The sequence below is a fragment of the Pezoporus occidentalis genome, unplaced genomic scaffold (genome assembly GCF_034315485.1).
Source record: "Pezoporus occidentalis ecotype Australia unplaced genomic scaffold, CSIRO_AGI_Poc_V1 ctg31, whole genome shotgun sequence".
Classification (NCBI taxonomy): Eukaryota; Metazoa; Chordata; class Aves; order Psittaciformes; family Psittacidae; genus Pezoporus; species Pezoporus occidentalis.
The window spans coordinates 4,170,470-4,193,780 of NW_026915052.1; the positions used below are offsets into that span (position 1 = coordinate 4,170,470).

General features: G+C 45.0%; 1 protein-coding gene across 9 annotated transcripts in view; it reads right to left on the reverse strand.

Annotated features, from left to right (window-relative positions):
- Positions 1-23,311, reverse strand: part of LOC134168394 (uncharacterized) — a 45,498-nt gene that overhangs the window by 11,351 nt on the left and 10,836 nt on the right. For 3 of the 9 annotated variants that reach the window (XM_062628047.1, XM_062628046.1, XM_062628048.1), the window contains exons 1-8: positions 13,994-15,484; positions 11,695-12,289; positions 9,775-9,892; positions 5,723-5,797; positions 3,533-3,633; positions 2,963-3,055; positions 1,519-1,651; positions 209-319 (exon numbers count right to left, since the gene is read on the reverse strand). In XM_062628047.1, coding sequence (XP_062484031.1) covers positions 209-319; positions 1,519-1,651; positions 2,963-3,055; positions 3,533-3,633; positions 5,723-5,797; positions 9,775-9,892; positions 11,695-12,289; positions 13,994-14,282 — 1,515 coding nt within the window. In that variant the 5' untranslated portion in view covers positions 14,283-15,484. The other 6 variants (XM_062628043.1, XM_062628044.1, XM_062628053.1 and 3 more) reach the window with 6 other exon arrangements.

Here is a 23,311-nt window from a genome sequence, read left to right on the forward strand (position 1 = left end):
TTTCTCTGCTGAGATTACAGATTAAAGACGATATCCAACTCTGTTGGATAGAGGAACTGGACTGACACCACTTTAAAAGCTCTTTTAAAAACAGACAAAACTGTAGTTTGGATTAATGTTCCAATACTGTGCCATCCAGAGGTTCAAGGACTAGTTTTGGTAATTTCTTGAGTAATATCTTGTTCTTACCTTCTTACTTATTTCTTACCTCATATGTGCCTGTTTTTTTCTTCCCAAATACCAAAAAACTTTGCTTTAAGGATTCAAGGATGTGGTGAAAACTGCTGTCACACTTTTTGAAGTGCTCCTTCAGTGTTCCCTGAGGAAAAGGGGCAGACAGAGTCGAAGGGTGCACATGTACAGACACCACAAAGACAGCAAACATGGACTATTGTGCTTTTGCTTTTTCTGCTTTCGGAAACAGACTCCCCCATGAGCTGCAGCATCCTGTGCCTTCATTTCAAAGAAAAGAAAACATTAAAGAAAGAAACAATTCGAACTTAGGAAGGATGTGTTACGTTCTTAAGACCAAACCTGGAAGACTGAAAAGTATAAAAAATGGGTTACAATAGGTGTAATCTGGGAACTGTGTAAAATGTGCCCCTCTGGATGGGGAGTGGAGCAAGAACCAGCCATTCTGCACCCTTCTGCTCTGACACCCTGCTGCCAGCATGGCTGTTGCCTCTTATGCAGTGGGAAAGTACAGAGATCATTTAGAAGGTAGGCAGGGCATAAATTCAAAGCCAACATTGACACAGTCAGAGAAGGACTGAAAGCCTGAGACCTGGGTCTCCTGTTCCTTCCCAGGGTTGCCCACCTCCAACTCCCACCTTGACATGTGGGCCAATGGGACAGGCTGGCAATGAGCTCTGGAGACCAAAGCTGCACAGTGTAGCCAGAGTTTCTTTTGCCATTTTTTTTTCCTGCCTTCAGCATGCTTGAGGGAGCCTGTGCAATGAGCCTGAAGATGCTCAGGGGAGCTTCTCAAGGAAGCATACACAACCACATGCTATTAGGAGCCTGCAATTGTGTGCAATTTAGACGTGGAGCATCAGATACGAATATGGGTGTCTGGGCCAATAGTCTAATATTAGAAAGTATGAAGGGAGCGGAACTTATCCCAGGGGACGGGTATATTTCTGATCAGCCTTCTCTATCTACATCCTGACTACCCACCTCAGCCTTGGGTTCTGTGAGTTATCACTGCCCTGGGAAGATGCCCAGCCGCTGGGGATGAGTAGGTATCAGGTGAAGTTCAACCCTTGGGGTCTGGGTGCTCGGGAACACCATGAGGTGCCCATTTGTAGCACAACAGCAAATACTACCAACAGTGGAACTGGGATTCCAAAAAGTGGAAAAGATGAAGCTGTCAATATACAGCTTCAGACAAGGCAGAGGAGGGCACTGGGCCTGAAGATCAAACTATGGTTTCAGTCCTTCCAAATGAGGACATGAGAGTGAAGTGCGTGTCTGCCTTACAGTCTGAAAATATTCAGTATTAATGTGGGTTTCCCATACCTTGACTTTAGAAGCCACTGTCTGCAGAAAATGCTCAGTAATCTCATCTTCCATCCTGTCTAGAAATCCATTTACCTTAACATCTTGACCAGTGCTGGCACTGTAAATGTATGTTAGCTTACGCCACACAGCCCTGTTAAAAAAAGTACATAGAAAGTACTGATCAGATGAAATCAATGAAATCAGGCTGTTCTCTCAGATCGAAACTCTTCCTACTGTAACCAAAACATCATTAAATTGAATAGACACGTGCTCAGGTCCAGGACTAGCTCAGTGGCTTGCATATGTGTACCCATCTTTTGGATGGCTCTCATTAAGATACTGCCAGAAGGACACAAAAGCTCACTGCACACAGATGCCACTTGTATCCATCACTAGTGAGTTTAGATAAAAAGTCAGTATTTCAGAAAGCAGTAGGCATAAGGGGGCCTTGATAAACAGGGCTGGATGAACATCCTGTGTGCCTCTGACACCTACAAATACAAGACAAGCAATTATCTTCCATCAGAACAACCCTCAAGTCAGGAAATCCTGGTTAAAATGGTCACCAGCTTGAAACTGGACATTTTACTTTCTGGAAAAACTCATTGTGTAACTTCATTCTCAGTATCACTGTAAAGAATTACATAAAAGAGCCTCATAAGTATTCAGTCTAGGATTCAGGACCAGCACCATGGAAATACAACAAACAAAACTCAGCACAAGGCTCTGATGTCAAGTATGCTGGATTTGGGCATTTTGCTGACTCCAGAGATCCCTGGATAATTTTACACAGGAGGAAGAGAAACAGCCTTGTTTTCTTCATTGCTGCAAGCACTCCTGAAATTAGCTCATAGGTGCAAACAGCCTCCCCCATCCTTCTGCTCATTATTGCTTCCCACCTTCCTAGCAACCCCAGGGAAAGCCTGTCATGTTCAGCTAGGTTTCAAAGCACTTAAGCTTGGGCTTACCCTGAAGTGCACCAGCACATGCATCTCAGTGCAATGTTTATGAGGCTTTCTTAATGAAGAAGAATGAGGCCAGGGAAAGGAATCACACAACAACACATGGCAGGGTTGGCCAGAATAATGTTCCCACATGCAACACAGCATTGCTGCCTGCCTCAGTGTCGTGGGCACCAGGAAGAGTAGGATGGTGGAGCACAGGAAACGGCTCCTGCACCTGCAGGGCCTGGGAGCAGGCAAGATGCAGCAGCATGATGCTGCCAATGCAGCAATCGTGGCCCTGGCCACAGATACAGCCCCTACCTGAGTCTCCCTCTCCTGGGACAGCACTGAAGGGTCTTGCTGACTGCAGCTGGTTCCCTTCATGCTTAAGGGCTGGTGTGCATGGAGCTGGATGACCAGCTCCAAGGAGGCAAGGCTGACCCCATAGCAGAGTTAGAAGGAATCAGACTGCAGAAAATTAATTTCACTTCCCATGCTACTAGGGCCTGGTTTCTAACCTGAGAATGCAGCAGTTCTCCAGGATCGATAAGCCACTGTAGATCTCTGGGCAGCCATCAAGCTGGAGAAAGTTTCTTACTTCATTTTCATAGCTAAATTAAAACAGGAAGACACATCTTTAACTGGTGTGCTTCATTACACATCTGACAGCATCAGATCAGCAGCAAATGGAAGAAACATTCCATGAGTATTTGTCTTCAGCATGCACAGTTTCACTCCCCGAAACGGGATCTACAGCAGGACCAAGCCTGGACAGTGGCCATATGGCTGCCCCTCTTTCTGGTTGTTTTTAGGTCTGAGCCTCTCCAGAACATCCCCCAAGGCTTTAACCTGTCAAGACAAGTCCAGGTGCACTTTGTTCCCTCAGCTTTACTCCAACCGCAAATGCTGAGCACATGAAGAGCAGTGAAATGCTGCCTCTTCAGTAACAGCTGGATGGGAAACAGCCATCAAACCGAAGAAGGGCAATGGCAGGTCCAGGTGAACAGTGCACCACCAGTTGCTTTATCAGGATTTCTTTCTTTTGAGCACTGAGGAAGTTGCCAAGGAGGAAACAGCATCCTTCCTACCTCTCCAGGAACCTCAGGCACTCTTCCAGACATACAGCTTCCACCTTCTCACTCAGGCTCTCACTGACATGCCAGGCAGCCTGCGTCTTCTCTGTTAGTATCTGTAGATTTCAAGGCATGAGAGGAGAGCAGACCAAAGCCATTTGTTCCCTATGCAGTGAGCTGGAATACATCCTACCCCTCATGCTGCTGCATATCCCCCTGCCTTCTGGGTAACAACTTCAGGTTTGGTTTTGAGAGCCTTTGTGGAAATAAAAGGAATTTTTAGAAGCCTGATTTTAATGTCTGATCCTCTACCTTTGCTACCGTCACTTTCATTGTAGTCAACAGGCTGGAATCAAGTCCTGTGCTTGGGGAAGAGCCTATCCCTATAGATGTTCTCTGCTAGCTATGTCCAGCCTGGCAGCTCAGCTCAGTCAAAGACCTACTATCTGCAGGAGCACCTGCACTTCATTGTGACACCCTCACAGACAAACTTGGATTCAGATGCTATAAAGAAGGTTAGGCAGCTCTCACTGCCCTGCTCCTCCACCAGGAGTGACTGAAGAAGACAGGCATCATCTCCCCAGCCACCACCTCTCATGCCTGACACAGCAATGCACGTTAAACCCTATGGTGTCTGCCTCACCATGCTGACCCCAGCTGGGGAGCCCAGGTGCCTGTGTGCCAGACAGCCAAAATCCACTCCCTATTGGGCAGCCTGGAGCAGGTGGTAATGTAATGCTGCCCATTAGTTGCTCCATGGAAACAAAAGCTTGCAAGGGGAGGAGAGCCAGATGGATAAAAGGAGACAGATGGGCTCATACACTGCGCTCTCCTAGTGCTCTGGGAAGCACCAGCCACAGACAAAGGGTGACTCACATCAGGAATGGGTTTTTCCACTGCTCACAACAGATGTAACAGTTCGCCCAAATGGACAGGATAATATATGCCAGCCCAAAGTGTCAGGAAACCACAGCTGATGAGTTTCCATGACACCTCATTCATTTTCTATCTGATCTATAAGTGTCACCCTGAGAAAATTGATGAGGAGGAGGTAATTTCATAAGGCTTGCCTATTTATCCAGGCTTTTCCATCACCTGCCCTGGAGCATCCTAGCCTGTCAGTTACATACGTAACAGAGCAAAATTTGGTCATGCTTCAGCATGGCCAAATGTTGCAGATATGAGGACTACAGCATTCAACCAGACTTTGGCCTGATTCCCTTTAGAAACTTTTGTTCTGTCAGCTAAAAGTGGGAAATAAAAAGCTACCCTAGAACAGGTACATCACTGAGTACATCGCTGCTCCACCACTCCAAGGTGATGGGGCAAGGTGAGGAGGGAGCAGTCGTCTCTGTGAGCTCTGCACATGGCACCTGGGTCTGAGTTGTGTCAGAAAAGCCTCTTTTTGCCAGGTGAAGCTGTATCCTTTCCAGGAAGGCCAGCTGCTATTGATCTGCAATGGCCACCACCAGCCTCCAGTGGGGTGCCTGAGGTTGTCTGCCATCCGAAAAGACCATGGGGCTACTTCCCTCTCTTGTGACCTGAAACAGGACAGCCACTGTGGTGGTGGCAGGAAAGAAGGATACAGTCACGGCAGCTACAGCCTGTCCCTGATCTCTAGCATCACTTGAGCATGTAAACCCCGGGATTTATTTTAAGCCTTTTGAGAGTCTTTATCCAAATGCCCTCTGGCCGTGGTGTATACTGCTCAAACACCAGCAGAGCATGCTTCTGCAATGCCCTTTGTACATTCACCTTCACTGTGCTCTGCAGTAGTCCCTTGCACTGGCTAACCCATCAGGGCAGCAGTCACATTTGCACTGCCACATATGGGGACCTGCCATGGCTCAACAGCTTTCACTGGTTTTATAGAGGTGCTCTGCAGAACATACACCATGACTTCCCAAACAGGTTACATGAAAATCCAGGTGAACATATAAAAATGCAGCTTCAGCTTGAATCAGCTAATCTCAGCTCATCATTTTTTACGTAGTTTAGCTTAGTTCTCTTTACAGATGCACAAGACAAAAACAAGTCTGGGAGCAAACAGATACAGTTTAAGGATGGCACCTAACTTGCAAACTTTTAACACATCAAGCTTAGCCTAAGACATTCAAAACTGGGTCTTGCCAAATACCTACATATTTGTGTGCGAAACCATGACTGCCCCAAACTACAAGAGCTTTTCAGTCCCCACCAGTTTACCTGAATCACTGCAGCATCTGCACAAGGGGGTTTCCCAATATCAAAGGCTTCTTTCAGGGCTTTCCCTACTTCCTTCTAAATATTGAAAGAACAGAGAAAAAACAGTTGAGATATAATGGCATTCGTTAAGAGTTAGGTTTCCCAGCCTCATTATGCATTTGGACTTGATGAATTTCTGCCTCTATTTTTTGGCTGTCTCATTTAACCCAAAGCCTGGCTATTTTCCAGCTGACCTAATAACATTATTCTGTTTTGTTCTACATTGTTTGTTTGAGCTTAAATGATTTGCAGCTTCCTTTCATCCCAGTGTCAGCTCGGGTTATCTACAGTCTTCCCTAGTTCGCTTAGCTCAGATGAAGGCACCCACACAGCAAAACAACACTTAGACATTATTCTGTGCTGCCAGCTACTGTAGCTGAGATTTTCCACCCTTCCTAGCTCCAACCAGCATCCGCATAAACCAGCCAGCATTAATTAAAAGCATTCCCTCACTTGAGCTAGGGACTTGTGAGTGCCAAGAGGAGCTGGGTTAGTGTTTAGAGCTACTGTCATGGTGAGATGAGCCCCATGAGGCTGCATTCTGGGAAATTTCCCAAGACTTGGCTGGCTTATGTTAGTTTGAATGGGCTGTAAAACCAAAACTAACAGTGCAGAGAAAGGCCTCATTGCTTAAAACATGATCTGACCTTTCTAGAAGCTTTAAACTCAAAAGTCTGTCTCGCTTATTTATTCTTTCATTTCTCCATCTTCCCCCAAGGAAATAGAAAGAATGTAAAGTCTGATCTTCCCTTTCTGTCTTTGATCTTTTCTGGCTGATGAATTAGGAAATTTGTGGCTGTCACTTAAGAATTTCATCAAAAGTATACTCAAAAAACTGCTCTGCATACTCACTGAAGTGTTCATCAAAGACATATAAGCAGTTGTAAACAACCCAAGAAGAATTCCTTTCTTCCCGAGTGCCATCACCTGACAGTGAGCAATTGTGTAAATGCAACATGCTGAGATAACACATCCCAGTCGAGCTGCACAAACATTTCTAGCCTCCCACAGCTGCACACTAAAATGTGTCAGCTTAAGCCAACACAAAGATCTTGCTCCCCAATGGGACAAAGCACACATTTAGTTAGCAACTGCAAGGCAGTAACTTGCTGAGCCATGGTACTCAGACACATCAGATGATGTGTCTGAATTAATACAAACACCTCAGGCACCAAAGCTCCAACATGGAGAGGAACAGAATTTCTGCTGTAATAAACAGACCCAGTTTCCTCCTTGTTCCTCCCTGTCTGACCAAGACATGGCACCCAATGTTGTAAAGCTTTAGATCCATGGATGACCAGCTCACCTGTGCTGACTGCCCCACCAACCACTTCCTCTCGGAAAATGCAGAGGGCTGAGTTATAGATTGTGTCCCTCATCTGTCCAGCTGCTGTTCTAACATATGCAAAAACTTAACATCCTTGAGACCCCTACATCATTATTGAATGAGGTCAAAATTGGCTAAGATGCTCAGCATGTGTGGGAGTGCACCGCCAATACAGCAGCAGGCAGGGGGGCAGAACAACCACACAGCTTTATTCATTTGGACAGCAGCAGAGCCTCAGCCCAAACTCCAAAGCACATGAACTTCTCAGCCCTCCTTTCATCTACCTGAAAATATGAAGGGAGGGAAAAAGATGCAAACCCAAGTGATCCTTTGCAGGCCAGTGTAAACCTGCCTTGAGTTTTTGTCCATGTGTGTACGTCTGGCCCTGCCATCTCCATTTCTGGACAAAGAGACAGCTTTGAGCTGAGGCTGCAGAAGCAGGCGACAGAAAGTTCATTTTCCACCTCTCAGTACCAGAATGAACCGTGACATCATGCTGGAGGGTTTGCCTTACACTCATGTAAAATTCCCCACTACAGCAAGGCAGTGACAGATCAACACCCAGTCAATGGCACCATCATTTCTAGTTCCCCAACCTTGCAGCCTCAGAAGGCACAAAACCCTCTTGCCCTGGACATGTGCAGATTGAGGGAACACTGCCTCTGTGCAGCACTGAGTTCCCCACAGCGGTGTTTGGAAGTGGTTTTGAGTCCCACGTGGCATCTAAGCTCTCAGCACCTTCAGATGTGGTCAGAGTTCTCATCACTAATTTCTGTTTAAAGTGCTTTCAGTCTGCACAGGTATCAGGCCGGCACCAGCAGTGACAAGCCAGGTATTCACAAGCAAAGCAAACCATAGCTTATTTTGGTCAGTCTCTTTTCTTTTAGAAAAACTTAGTCATCCACTGAAGTGACAAAACACACACCAGGTGATTTACAGTCATGATTATATACTACAGTCACCCAGAGATAACTGACTGGATATTTGCTCTTGGGCAGCTTCCTGTGTATTTGGAATAATGAAAGGCTGGAGTATCCTAGAAAAAGAAATAGAAGGATAAAACAAGTTTTATCAGCTATTCCACTGAGCTGAGTAAAGAGACATCCATCATTTTTCCATATGGAGTCAGCTCATCCCTACTTAATCTCATTAGCTTGAACCTGGAGCTGGTCCTAAGTTGGCCAGGTTTGAAGCAAGCCAAGATTATGCTGTGCCACACACTCCGGCAATTCCAGCTCTGTTTTCTATGCACAACATGGCACTGTGTAGAGCTGCAATGCTCTACATTCAAGGTGGCACAAAAAAATGCAGCCAGCTCAGGGCAGCATAGTACAACCATGGCCAGATCTAGGTGAGCCTGCTCCATGCATGGTGTATCAGGAAAACAGCTCATGGTTAAACAAAAGCTTTCTCCAGCTCTTACATTAGAGTGAACAAAAAAAAAGTTTAAGTTCTCCATTACTGTTAGTCAGCATCTTTGAGGGCTTGTCAATGACTTGCTCTAAGGTAACCTTAGCACTACCCTGAGTAGTCATTTCCTTCAACAAAATAGGTTCTAAAAACAGACCTTAAGAACATGTGGTCTTCCCCAGGGTAATGATTAGAAACAGGCCATAGGGATCCTCATTGTTAAACCCTGAAATCAGCAGGCTTTAAGCATCCTGTCACAAGCTGGCACTTCTATTTCCATGTTTGCCACTACCTTCATGCTCTCCTTCAGGAAATAGGTCTTAAGGAAAATCTCTGCAATTGAGAGTACTTTCCCTTGGATGATTCAGCAGTTTGCCATGGAATTTCCCCTCCTCTGCTCCCCAGGGGCTGGTGGAAAGGGAAAGCAAGTGATTTAAGTATGGTAACTCCTGCTGTTGCATTTTGGCTTTAGCTGAATCTAATAGGCCACGCTGAGTTTTCCAAATAGCATGGTTTCCCCTGGAGCTCCCCGTTGCTACAATGCATCTTTCCTACTTCATTTGTATTCCATGTGCTTCACTAACATTCTTCAAAGGGGGAGCTTTGCTGAGAAAAGAGAAATGCTGCAGCCCTGGAGCTGAGGTCAGCAGTGAGATCACAAGGCAGGAAGCCCTGCTCTGACCTTACTTGAGGGCTGTACCGGGTGTGCAATAGCTGCAGGATTGCTTGTGCTGGGCTCTGGAAATAATTGCTGTAGCCTCAGCAGTGTTAGTCCAGCAGGATGGGGAAGGCTGTGAGGGCAAAGCCTGCAGCCTCAGTATCGTGCATAGCTGAGGCAAAAGGGCTATTAAAACCCCCACTGTGGGCTCATTAGCAGCTGGAGAGAAGAGGAATAGCATCTTGAAATGGCCCTCAAGAAGGAAGTGGATTTCACCCATAACCCCTTTTCTTCCAGATACATTGGCTTCTGAGCAGAGCAGATTGCAGCAGTAAAAAGATGCATCAGAGAGACAGAGGGAGATTTGCAAACGTCCCAGTATCTCTTTGCTAAGCAGCAAGGGCAGGGCAGCATCCTTTTGACAGAAGATAGTCATGGAGCTTTGTTCTGGGCTCTGTAATGAAACTTGGCCAAGATGGAGAGCTTGGACTCAAGCACACCTGAGCCGAACTGGCTCATCTAGCAAGAGAGCAGTTAATTTAATAACAGGAGTTTTAAAACCATGTGAATAAAACATGCAGATTGGGGTAAAACTCTTACCCCAATCTTCGTTCTTACCTTGGTGACTGCAAGTAACTTTTCCTCAGTCTTCAAAACAATCCACAGGAGACACCGTACATCAAAGGAAAGGCTGTGCTGGGGGGTCTGTCTGGGTCTCAGATGTGTCTCGTTGCCACTGTGTACAGAAACAAGAGCAGAGGGGCAGCTTCCCACTGCTCCACAGCCCATCACCCGCCGGGCACCCCCTGCTTGGCTCCACGGCCTCACGCAAAGCAAATGAGGTGCCCTGCAAGCACCCAGTGGTGTTTGCAGTGCCAGGGCAGCTGCAGCATGGGATTTATTATCATAACCTTTGTCAACTATTCTTCTGTGCTCTTTCTTTTCCTTCTTCCTGTATTTGCTGCCCAAATTACATATTTTGCTCATTGTTTCCCTTTCCCCTTCCCTCATTGCTGCTGCTGAATTCCTTCATGGGCTTGGGCAGAGTCACCCAACCACGCTTTCATGGATGCACCATTTTACAAGTGTCATGTATTCTCTCTGAATTAAATAAGAAGCAGCTATATACCAGGACAACTGCAACTACACATGGGCTTTCATTAGGGTTGTAACTGTACTCAAAGAGGAAAACCCAAATAGTTAAGTTTGGAATCTTTGCTGTTTTTAGTTCCACTTTCTTCACCACATTCTGACCTTACTACAGTCATGGGCTGCTTTTCCTTTTTTTTTTTTTTATTGAAGGAATTTAGCATTTGCATAAGATTTTTGTTCCTGTCTTTGAGCTTTCCTTTATATATTTAGATTACATAATTATTCATCTCCAATTCCATGCAAGTTTTCAATATTTCATCAATCCGTCACTCAAAAATTTTACCATTTTAAAAGCAGCAGTAGAATGGGTGTATCCTAGCCACACGTCTCCCATGGAGGTGTTCAAGGACGGGTTGCACAGAGACTTGGGTGACATGGGTGACATTTGACCCATTGAGTGTGAGGCATCCCTGCCCATGGCAGGGGGGTTGGAACTTGATGATCTTAAGGTCCTTTCCAACCTTAACTATTCTATGAGGACTATGAGGACAGCATGCACCAGCATGTACTCACCACCCTGCCTCCCTCCTTCTGGAGCTGGTGAGGGGAAGACCCCACCTGATGAACTTATAATCAAGCATTTATAAGTGCAATCAACACCAGGAACAAAGGATGGAAACTTGCATGGAAGCAGTCAAAAGGGTTGAAAACTATTAGGGTATAAGTAGATTGGAGCTGTAAAATACCAAAGTAACCACGGACTCAGAGAATCAAACACCTCATCTACCACTGCCACACAAAAAGACATCACAAGAAAGCTTCAGGCTTTGATGACACCCACAGACTTTTAATTCACATTGAGACAAAAGGTCCCAGCTGTGCTGCTCTTCAGATCATGGGGAAAGCCACATCCATTTTCTCAATCTTGGGCAGGAATTTAATAACCTGCTATATGTTTTTCTTGTTACCTAAACACTAATGCAGAAAATATAAAAACAACTGGTCAAACTACAAGCCAGATAAAGCAACAAGAGAACCATGGAGCCAACAAGAAAAGTCTGCAGAGCACCATGATGACATAAAGGCAAGAGAAAATTATACTGGGGTAACTGGAGTATCATCGACCTTGCTAAAACAGTCTTAATACAAGAACAGAAACTGGTGAAGAAAGCAGGACACCATGCATGTCCAACAGGAGTCCAGCAGAGAAATAACTGCCTACCTCTGGTAAGCCCCTGAGCCCAATACCAATGACTTAGAAAAAGGCAGTACTGCAATGCAAAAAGGATGTGATTCTGAGAGCACAGAAGATAAAGCAGGGAGTGGGCCGGTCTAAACTCAACAAGAGTCCTGAACATCACTGCCTTACCAGGAAGCAGGGATCATGCTTGGAACTGAATAGAGACATAGAAAAAATGTACAGAAAAGGAAGTCCCTCAAACATACCTTTTATACATTTTAAGGCCCCATTCATAAACTAAAAGGCATTGGCTGAAGCTGAAATGGCTACTGTCAGTAAGCATGGCAAGGTGAGAAGACAAAGAGGCATGACAGCAGTAGGTGTAGGTGCTGAGCAGTCCTGCTTCCTGAAAGACATCACTTCCGTGCTCCAGGCTGGGGAGAAATGACATTTCCAGTTGAATCAGATGCTGGTTTAATGCATTCTCATTTGCATTAGCAGAGGAACTCAGCAGGGGAATCCGGGCTGTCATGTACTGTATTAGCTGTTCCTCCAGTTCTTTCCTCCAGAAGTTTGGACTCCAGGTGGAAACAGGCCCAGTCTCTTGGCTCCTGCCAAGCCTCTCTGCTTCCTTCTGCTTCTCCCACTTCAGTGATTCCCCCACTGACTGCAATGGCTCCAGGAACATCCTACCACTTCCACTGAGAGCTTCGCCCACCACAGTCCACATTCGTTCAGCCAGTAGCTTATAAAGTGATTCAGACTTTCCCATCTCATCGTTTCCAGAATGCTCCAGATTATAAATATGATGACAAGCTTCAAGAAATTTTCCTTGCTCAATGAACCCACAGATGGCTTCTTCTGCAACACAGAGAGTAACAAGACAACTTAATGTTTCTTCCCTCTTCTATGGGACCCATCACTTTAACATCTGAGTACTGAAGCATGTAGTTTATAAGTATCCCAAAATTCCTCAGAACCTACTCAAGATCACCTCCCGTAAGGTCTAGCACTAGCACCTCTCAGTTTCCTCAGGGCAAGCGTTTCTTTCCTCTTGCTTTCTTTCATCCTTTCTCCTCCAGGCTAACTAAGCCTGCAGACTAGTCATCTGTAGCTTTCTGCCATCATCCCAGCAGACCTCCTCATGTGAGCAATGCAGGTTCATTAATGACCATGAATGTATCTTTTGTCCAGAAGAAAAGCATTAGAGAAGGGACATCTTCTGCAAGAGCCAACAGGTGAAAGTCAACCCTAGAAGGAATCCTCTGCCTTCTCTGCAGAAACCCTGGCAGGACCAAAGTGCTGCAGGCTGTCTTGTGAGGTCGCTCCTGCCTGTTCACAGTCTGGTAGGGTGTCATTCCTGCCAGTGAGTTCTTGTCTTAGACTGGGACTGCACAGCCCTCTCCCTGCCATGACTTCAACCAGGCCAAATGGCCAATGTGCTATTTTGCCCAAAGGTGAAAATCGGAAGGTGGGCTACCTATCTGCAGTGTCTCAGCAATGAGAATTCACATAACCCCCCCATGACTTCCATGTCTGCAAGAAGCTGTGGCGACTGAGCCACTGTCCTGATCACCAGACACCCCACCAAGACAGACACAAAATCCTTGAAGTTCAGTAGTTGCAAGAAGTTTTCCACCAGTGTTTGTTTCTGAAGTATCTTACCCACCACAGCCAGCCCACCACTAACAGTTAAATGTAATTTCACAACAGCTGCAGATTAGGTCCTATGCATTTTATAGATGACAAAAATGAGCAATAAAGGGTTAAGAAGATTTGTCCAAAGGTATCTGGAGCAGAACTCAGAGGAAAAATCAAACCTGATGAAAACCCAGGGAAAGTTAAACAAGGCCAGAAGCAGTGGGACTCTGAAGCTTATTCAGGATACAGCTTTGGGTATAGAGTGAAGAATGAGAAGCATATGAGCTTCCACTATCAGAATCATAGAATACCAGGTTGGAAGGAACCTCAAGGATCATCTGGTCAAACCTTTCTTGGCAAAAAGCTATCACCTGTACCTTAACTTTCATCTATGAAAATGCCTCATCTATGTAATAAGAATAAAATCAAACAGGACTGGAGGGACAAATGTGACACAAAATAGAGAAGGGCTGATGCAAGGATCTTCAGCAAAACAATGGGCAAGCTGTTCCAGAGGGGTCTAACAAGCTGCACTTGTCCTACCTCAATACAGGCAACACACAGGAGATGTTTACTGGGAACAATTAATTCATGTACAACCTACCTCCCCCTCCCTGCCTATGGAAGAACAGCACAGTCACGCTCAGCAGTGTGTCAGTCACAAGTACACTGTTTTTCTCACAAGACATATCAGGAGTCTTTGCAGGGGTAAAAATAAGAACAGCGAGAGAAGTACTTGTGAGGCAAAGGGCAAGTGAAATACAGAGCAAGCCCACAGTTCATGAAGGACAAGAACTCAGGTGAAGGATTGGGAGGAGGGAAATGTAAAGCACCTACTCCAGAAACTAACAAAAACAAGAGCCTGCAGTGCTGGGAGAGGCAGAGAAGGTCCAGGACTGTATCCAGAGATAACTTCAAGGTTACCTGCAGGCACCCTACCCTCCACTCCCTTCCTACTGGTTGCCATCTTCAGCAAATTCCCTGCCATCTCCACACCACCAGCCTTCTCTTCCGCTGCCTCTTTTCCACTGGCCACCACCTTCAGCAATTTTCCTGCCATGTTTTTCAGCTTCCCTCTCCTCTTTGCTTCTTGCTGCTTCTTCTCCTCATGTGTGGCCCTGGGCAGCATCCTTGCATTTTCCCCGGCCGCTTTCTCCCACTTGCTGCCTCTTCCTGCAAAGGCTCCCCAGAAATACTTTGTCTTCCTCATCATCCGAGCAGGTTCAGACACCTTCTGTCCAACTGAGAACACTATCAGAAAACAAGAGTTAGAAATGTTAGAAAAACATGCAAGGTGATCTTAGCAGCTGTCTGCAAGAGAAGTCATTTCTCCCAGATTTATATTTTCTTTCTGTGCAGCTACAGGCTTCAGCAGCCTTCAAAGAAGTGGACCCTGGTTCCTGCCCATGCTGGGTGAGGACATTTTTATAGGCTGCCTGCCCTTTTATGTAATCTCTCTCTCTCTTCTAGGAAAATGATGTCAAAACCTCACCCCAATCTAACCACGAGCACTGGGGGAAAGCCAGCGGGATTTTCAGCATTTTCTAAATTACTAAAGCATCCCTGTGTGCTGCCAGTTGTTTCAATGACAATCTTCTCAGTTTAAGAGAGTTGATTATTAATAGTTTCTATGAAGGACTTATCTCTTTCCACCCATGTGCCCCAGCTGCACCTGAGCTCTTTCTTGGCAGGGAAATCACGCCTGGCACTGTAGCCAAATTTTTCCTCACCCCACCAGCAAGCCTGGTGCTAGCCAACAGGGAAGTAAAGCCCTGGAGAATGGACATTGGTCTTCATGTTTTAGCAGCACCATTCAGAAGAGATAAGAGTGATCTCAGCCTTCTGGATTCTGCAATTTCATAGCAACTATATACACTATTTCATATTATTTTACATTTATAAACACACACATACATAATATATATATATAAATGGCATAACATTATAGCAATACACATGCGTATTCACACATATAGGTCTATTCACCAGCCAACATCCACAGTGAAGAGAAAGAAGTATGCCCACTGAGTGCAAGGACCCTATTGGCGAGTCCAGGGCTGCTAAAGGTTCTGATCATAAACCTCAGAACACAAAGAAAACCTTTCCTACACAGAAAGTACCATTTAACTCAGGAGCATATGGTCAAAATAGATTTTCAAAAAGTCCCTGCATTGCTGTGAGAAAGACACCTCACTTGGAGATAAGCTGAACTGCTGCCCTTACCATGCTCTCTTTGCTTGGTAGTTACAAACTGGTTTTTATTTTTCCATTCCATTATCATAAAAATGAAATCAAGAACTTGAGGATTTTCATCATTTGAGCACAGTCTTGCATTACCCATTAACAAGCTGTACTGATTCAAAACCATACACTGATTTTGGGGGGTATGCATTTAAGAGGCATTTTTTTCCATACAGCATTCTAAATACGTGCATTCACCTTTCTGGGTTTAACGCCTGCAGTTTCTTCCAGGATTTTCTACATTTGCGTGACAGTAAAATTCCACTAGTTTCCTACTTGGAAAACAAGTAAATGTTATGTTGTTCTGGCTCTTTTACCAAGTGCTTAATTCCACCAGCATGTTATCATGGAGCCATTTGATTCATTTGTAATGACAGAGAGGAGGAAATACATTTCATTTGGAAGGATGAACAGAAATTCCAGCAGTGGTGATACATGTGAGTTGTTGCCAGTAGGAAGTACTGAGGTTGCACAAGACAGTGTTTTTCCCAGGTTGTGAAAAGAGTTGAAAGGTGAGAGGATTTATGTACATTCCATTTTGACCTTAATTTTTAATCGGCTGAAGTTAAAATATTTCTTCTGTAATATTATAGCTGCACTGTATATGAATACAAGACGGAGAAGGAGGATTAGTGATGCAGAGATGCATTCCAGGCATGCTGAAACCCTTCACCAACATTTTCCCATGAAAATTCCAACACAATGTGTTTATGTTTCACTTCATCAGCATTTTTCCAACAAGCCAGCTCTAACAAAAAACATTTCCCTAGACTCTCTGTGGAAGGAAATTGGATGTCATAGCACCAGTGCTGCAGGCAAGATTCTCTGCAGTATACAGATTACAAACACACTACAGTTGCAGATCGTGCCCGAAACTGGGGCAACATGATGTATGGGAATTGCTGTATTTTCCCAGAAAACTTCTTTCAAGGGAATACAATATGAGCCTGTGGGGAGTGGCTGAGCAGAGATGGACAGATTTCCTGAGGCAAGGACCACTTCTTACTTCATGGCCCACTCACTCCACCCAATCTAAGCCATGGTAGCCACTCCCCAAGATGTGAGTGCCCTCAGAGCACATCCTTGAGTACTGTCACACCAACAACCAGCTGACCTGTTCTATCTTTACCTTGTTCACAAACCAGGGCCAATGTGTATGCGTGGGCAAAACAGGCAGCTGACTCAGGGAGAAGGCAGGTAGGAGCACTCTATGAAGGGACAGCAAGTTGGGGGTGGCCTTTCTGACTGTGGGTGCTGAGGCCGTCAGCAGCATGAGGTGATGCCATATCCCTCCTGTGGCAGTGGGAGCAACAATCCATCATCACCCACTCTGCATACCTCTGCTCACAACTACTTTCCAAAGGCAAGGATTGAAGTATGGCATCAATGACAGGGAATGCAATGTACCAGGAGAGGACAAAGGAGCTGCCAAAAGGCCACCCAGCAGCCTGCTTTTCTGGGTCTATGTGTCTTAACAGCATATGCAGGGTGCACAGGTCTCTCTCCCCTCTGTCTCTATGAGCTATTTTACTGCTCACGTTCTGCCATTAAACGTGGGGATGATCTGCTCTGCAAGAACATCTTCTACCACAGTGCTCTCACTAATGGTTTTATGCCTAGATAAGCAAAGTCTGCAAGGAAGCTGCACCTTTACAGCAAGGGAGCTGAAAAGCATCACGATCAAACTAGAACAAAGGTTTTTCACAAAGCATTAACATAACACAAAGGGACTGTTTGCTGTCCAAAACCACCATCTTGAGGAGGGAAATTGGGACATTGCTATATTTCACCTGCCTCTTCCATGGGCTCCTGAGCTGCCCACCCAAGGGGAGTCCTTCCAAGCAGAAAGAAGGGCAGTAGGAAACCACAAAGACACAGCACAGTGACAAGCACTGTTCTGCTTCTGAGCAATCTCCTTTGTCAGGTGTATCGAATGAGCCTCCTCTTCCTCAAAAGGCACTTCTTGGAAGCCTGTCCCAGCCCCTTCTTCTTCCTGGTGTTTCAATGCCTCTATTTATCCTCAGTGCAAGGTTCTGCAGGGGGTTCATTCTCCTTCCCACCCTGACCCATGCTATGCTTACTGCAAAAGAGCAGTTTGTCTTCCGGGACCATCCCCAGCATTCAGGAGTTTCCCCCATTGCCTGGAGATCCTGGAAAAGCCCACAGCCTCCCCACGTCACTGAGCCTGTGTTTCTATCTCTGAAAAACTGTAATTCCTTTGTCTGGGGGATGTTTCACTCAACCAGTGAATAGCTCAGATAAATTTTTATATTGTTTCTCTGTTGACTTAACTCTTTATCTTGCTGCTTCCCCTTTCTTTTGCATTTATAGATAAAATCTCTTCGTAATAATTGGGTTGTGTGCCTGACCTGAACAATAGCTGTTTGGTCTGGATGCTAATCAGATGAAGTCAGATTATTAGCACTTCAAATTAAATGACTTTGCAAGAGTCCAATTACGTTACTATTCCAATTCCAGCAACACAGTGATGTCCCTGCTTGCTTTGCAGGGACTCTGCATGAACACAGTCAGGCATATACAATGGAAACTTTGTGCTCAGTAGCATCTGTTCTATGAAATACACTTGGTCCTAGCAGGCGAGCTGGATCTGCAGTATCTGGGGGTGTTTTCAACTCCCTTCTTGCTTCCAGAACATGCTGGTACTCTCCACAACTTTGAATCAAAGGCATAATTGATGGCGGAAAGGAATATTAATTAAGATAATAAAACACGCAGAGCATGGCACAGAAACACGGTGGTTCCCTAGGATACAAACTCACACAAAACCACTTTGGGTATGCTGTAGTCTGACAATGCATTCCTCCACCCACATGCAGCATCTTTGATTTCATCAGTAATCAAAGAACAGCCAGTCTGTATTACAAGCAAGGTAGGCTTTTTGGAGAGAGAGAAAATGAACAAACAGCACAAAAATACCCTCCCCTCCAGTTTGAAATTGCAACTGGCATTGCCATAGTGGTCATATGCAAGAGATGACTTCATTAGTTGTGCAAAATTAGCTGTTGGCCATTCTGTGGAAAGCATATATTTATTTTTATTTCCTAAAGAAATGAGACAACGCAGCCACAGGTTGCATGCATCTCTGTGTTCATCTGATCCCCTGACAAACTTTGAATGGCTTGTAAGGCAGGTTTAACCAATTTTAAAGCTAGTTTTAACCAAACTGACAGAGAGTGGCTGACGCAAAATAGTGTATCATGAAAATATATTGCTGAGGAGAGAACATAGACCTTCACTGTTCCTGCTGAGAAACAAAACATGGCACAGCCTGTATCAGACACCAGAGACTCCACTCAGCAGTTCAGTCCCAAGGTACACAGACATGGTTTTCTTGGCTCTGCTCCTCGCCAAATCCCCTGTTGACTCTCCAGAGAAACCTCTGTGTGTGCAAGAGTAAATAAAGCAGCAGAAATGTTTAATACAAGCAACCTTTCCCATAGCAACAGCTGAAACAAAGCTGCTTCCCTGTGGCACCTCCTTGCTCCAGGCTGCACCCTCTTGCCTCCCCAACACCTGTGCTACATCAAACAAGCCAAAGAGCTGTGACTTTGGAGCTAATCTGGAGCTGCCACTGCTGTCTGACAGCCATGGTTAGAGCAAAGGGGAAATAAGGAATGTTCTTCTTTCTGCTACTGAGCATGTTCACTTGAGTAGCTCTTCTCCAGCCAGCCACTGATTTTCATCCCGTTTTGCAGAAGTTAATCTGACACTTCTGTCCTGCCCTGGATTTGTCTGAAACTGAAGGAATTCAGTTTATGATGAGGAAACGGATGGATTGATAGACGGACAGGCTGCATGGTCCCAGCAGTTTCAGAAACCATACTAAAGTCCTAAGAATAAGTTTCCCAAAGAACTGAATACTGCCCCTTTCCCTGCCCCAAATACTGGAACAAAATACATTTGGATGTGATATGCAATTTGCACTGCCTCTGTTGTCCTCCTGATTGTGAGGACCCTATTCCAAACTGACCTCAATTTTCACTTAATTAGTAACCTACTTTGCCAATCCTTTGGAACATTTTTAGCTAATTCCTGGGGATTCTGCCTAATTCTGGTCTTGGTTTGTTTTGAGGTTGGGGTTTTTTTTCAGAATGACACAAGCATTGCTTTAAGGAAGATGTTTCCCTTTAGACAACAACTCCTTAAGACCATCAGCTCCTTCCCCTTGCCCCAGGCACCACGGTTTGGTATTTGCCCCCCCCCCCCCCCCCCGCTGCCTGCTACAGCATGGGCTGGGCAGCATGTAAAGTTTCTGTAAAGGTTTGAGGGCTGTATTCTAATTTCTCCATGGGCAAGATGTTACCAGGGAAAGCAGCTTGCATGGAAAACATCAGAGCTGGAACTTGAGTCAGGCTGACGTAATCTGTTTGCCCAGGGGTGCTGGAGTCCTGCACGGGCAGCAGCTGAAGAAGAGGTACTACCTGACCTTGTTCTCTGACCATATATACCTCCACACAAACAATACAGACACTATATACCCTATGCCAAACTGCAAAGTATACTGTGCCAAGGAGGGAGTTGAAGGACAGGTGTCTTGGCCTCTCTGCCTCAAGAGATCAGGAAAACGTGAAGGCAAAATATTCCAGGGGTAGTTTCTGACACCTTAAATCCTATGTCATAGTTTAAACCCAGTCAGCCATAAATCACACAGTTGTTCTCTCACTCCCCCCCCCCACCTTCTTGCCCTCCCCCTGCTCCCAGAGGGATGGAGACGAGAAATGAAAGAATGCAGCTCCCACAGGTTGATGATAGGAACAGTCTAGTAACTAAGGTATAACACAAATCACTACTGCTACCACCAATAATAATAATGATAAGGGAAATAACAAGGGAAGAGAATACAACACCTCACCATCAGCCAACTGATAACTCGCTCCACCCCACCCAACCGAGCACTGACGGATACCTCATCCAACCCCACAGCGCACTAGCCCGTCCAGGTAACTTTCCATTACCTCCTGGCCATGACGTGCTGTGGTATGGAATACCTCTTTGGCCAGTTTGGGTCAGGTGTCCTGTCTCTGCTTCCTCCCAGCTTCCCCTCCTTCCTGGCAGAGCATGAGGCTCACAAAGTCTTTGATCAGTCTAAACATTTGAGCAGTAACTAAAAACATTGGTGTTATCAGCACTGTTCCCAGGCCAAAAGTCAAAAACACAGCACTGCACCAGCTACTAAGAAGGAGAAAAATGACTGCTACTGCTGAACCCAGGACATCCTATAATTCAGGGTCCATTCTGGTCATTTCAGCGCCCAGAAAGCTCAAATCCTGAACAGGTGAGGGAAGTGTTTCTACCACAGAAAGCATTGCAGTGCTACTGGCTGTCAGTCTGGTCACATCCCTAGAAGAGCAGCCACCCAACAGCTTGGTTTCTAATCCTAGAAATTATCCAAAGAGTTATCCAAGGGAGATTCCGGGGGCAGGTCTGCCACAGAAAAACTACAAGTCAAATGCTGCTTGCTATCCTTGGGATGGAAAAAGCTTTCTTAAAAAATAAATTATGGATTTTGTTTGCTAGTCTGGTAAAGAATGCATTAGCTCAACCACCACCAAGTCTCTTTTTGAGATGATCCATGATTTTATCCAGGGGGTTGTTGTTGGGGTTTTTTCTGAAAGCTTGTATCATGAATATTCTAACTCCATTTGGACAGACAAGCCTAAAATGGTTTTATTTGAGTCTTCTCATTTGGCTTAGATTAAAAGGATTTCTCAATATATTTTCACATATATTCTTTTCAGCAGTAAAAACTTTAGGTTCAACTTTGCAGGAAACTTCCTACTCACATCTGTACCCACAGCCCTACATGGAGCAGCACATGCAGAGATTTGGGACTGAAAATCCACATTACATCATTTGCATGTTTTTCCTCCTGCCACAAGAGGCGAGTGATTTCCAGTCTCCCATGTTTCACCCCCACTGTACTGACATAGCTCCACAGGTACATCTGCTGGACACCATCTGGAGGCTAAAAATCATAACTACAGATTGGCTTCTAAGACATTGTGAGACTTCTCAGATAGGAGCTGGGCACATTGACATATGAACACAAGACCAAACTCAACCATTTCTCCACTCTTCATCTCTGACTGCAAACTAAGGCAGGAATGCCCCTCACACATGTACTGCCATAACAGTTGTTCTATGGGATGGGATATATTGACAACACTGTTCAGAGCCTTTATCCTCCTTGTTGAACACTGACACAGCAGACAGGTTATTTAGGAGACGAGGTAGGAGAAAAGAGAACAGCTTTCATACAGAGACCTAAATAAACCACATTTCCAGAAACACTCAGCACCTAGCATTTCGCATTGTCACTTCTGAACAGTTTGAGTAAGAACTTCATTCCCACTCTGCAGTGAGCGGGGAGCTGGTTTAGCCACTAGCCCTGGTAAAGCTCAGAAGAACCAAGAAGATACCATTTCATGCTGTAAAAAGGTCCCTTTTAAAAGATTTTTGCAATCTCTAAACACTGGAGCTAGCTAGCTACAGTGAGGGGTTTGCTGCAGGAAAAGGGTCCTAGGAGAGAGGTAATCATCCTTTGAAACTTACAGAAAAACACCCTGAGGAGGAGCTAGGCATGAGCACAAAGAGAAGCATTATTTTTTTTATCAGCATGAGTTCAGGCTGAATAAAGCAGGCCTCCCAAACACACAGTAATAAAACAATTTACACTGCACCACTGTGTTCTCTTCCAAAACCAGAGAAGTATTTAGAGGAGATGTTGCGCTAGAAAATCCAGCACTGCTACATGATGTGGAAGCTCCCTGAGACTTTCCACATTTTGCTGGCCCATTCTTAGAGGAATTAAAGAAATACCAACAACACAAGAGGTGGGCAAAACCTGGGGAGGATGGGGGTGGCATCAGGTACAAGCAAGGTAAAGAAAAGGGAAGAGCATTTGTAATGCGTTAATCTGCTGCCAGTATCAGGACGTAACTCACCTTCCTGCTACTTCCCACTTCTCAGCAACATGGAGGGGGTGCTATATAAAGATTCAGAGACACTAACCCAGCTCCCGAGAGCTGCACAGTACCAACTGCCAGCACATTGGCAGTGCTCCTCTGCCTCCTTCATTGCAGCCATTCTGCCAGCATTCATCTTGCACAGCAAGAATTTCCCTGCAAAGGAGAAAGATGTGGTCCTCAAGGAACTAAAATTAGGTAGTTTGTAAGGATGTTTCTAAATTATCAAGCAAATTAAAAACAGAAACACTACTTTTTTTTCCCATCCTGAACAAGTTATCTGTACTGTTATGACCATAGATCTCCAGCACATGTCATCTACTGGCTGTCAAGAGCTGAGACTCTTGAAACTCAATTAATAAAGGAGCATTAAAGACACTTTCCAATGAAGGATTAAAGTAAATTACTATTTCCTTTAGTTTCAAAGAGAATATTAGCCTCTTAGCTGTACACATCTGTTTAGTGAACAGAAATAGTAGTGTGAAGTAGTGTTTGTATGCTTCATGGCTACAAGGCAACAAATACCTTGGAATCAATAGGGTCTGAAAATCGAACAAACTGCAAACCAATTTAATATAGCTGATCTTGACACAGCACAGAATCATTGGATTTTAAAGCAGATGCCTTGGAGCTTGTTTGTTTGAACGAACTGGTGTTTTGGTATTTGGTATTAGTGGTATTTTGTATTAATGGTATTTTCTGTGCAAGGTTTTAATGGGAAGCTTCCAAGCCCAATTATGGCTACATTTTCACTGAGGTTTCCTTGGCAGTTAGCACACTCTTAACAGTTAAATATACCTCAGGTGGGCAAAATGGGTAACATGGGAGCAAAATATAAGCTTTTGTGCTCAATGCATGCTTTACATCAGGAAAAAGAAGACTGCGCTGATTTTGTTGATGAGGATGAGAAGATGAACTGGGCACTCCCTAGCCTTGATTCCTACTAACCTTACCCTGTGTAACTGTTTAGGTCTATGCAAAGGGAAAGCCAAAGAGCTGTAAAATATCTTCTGGA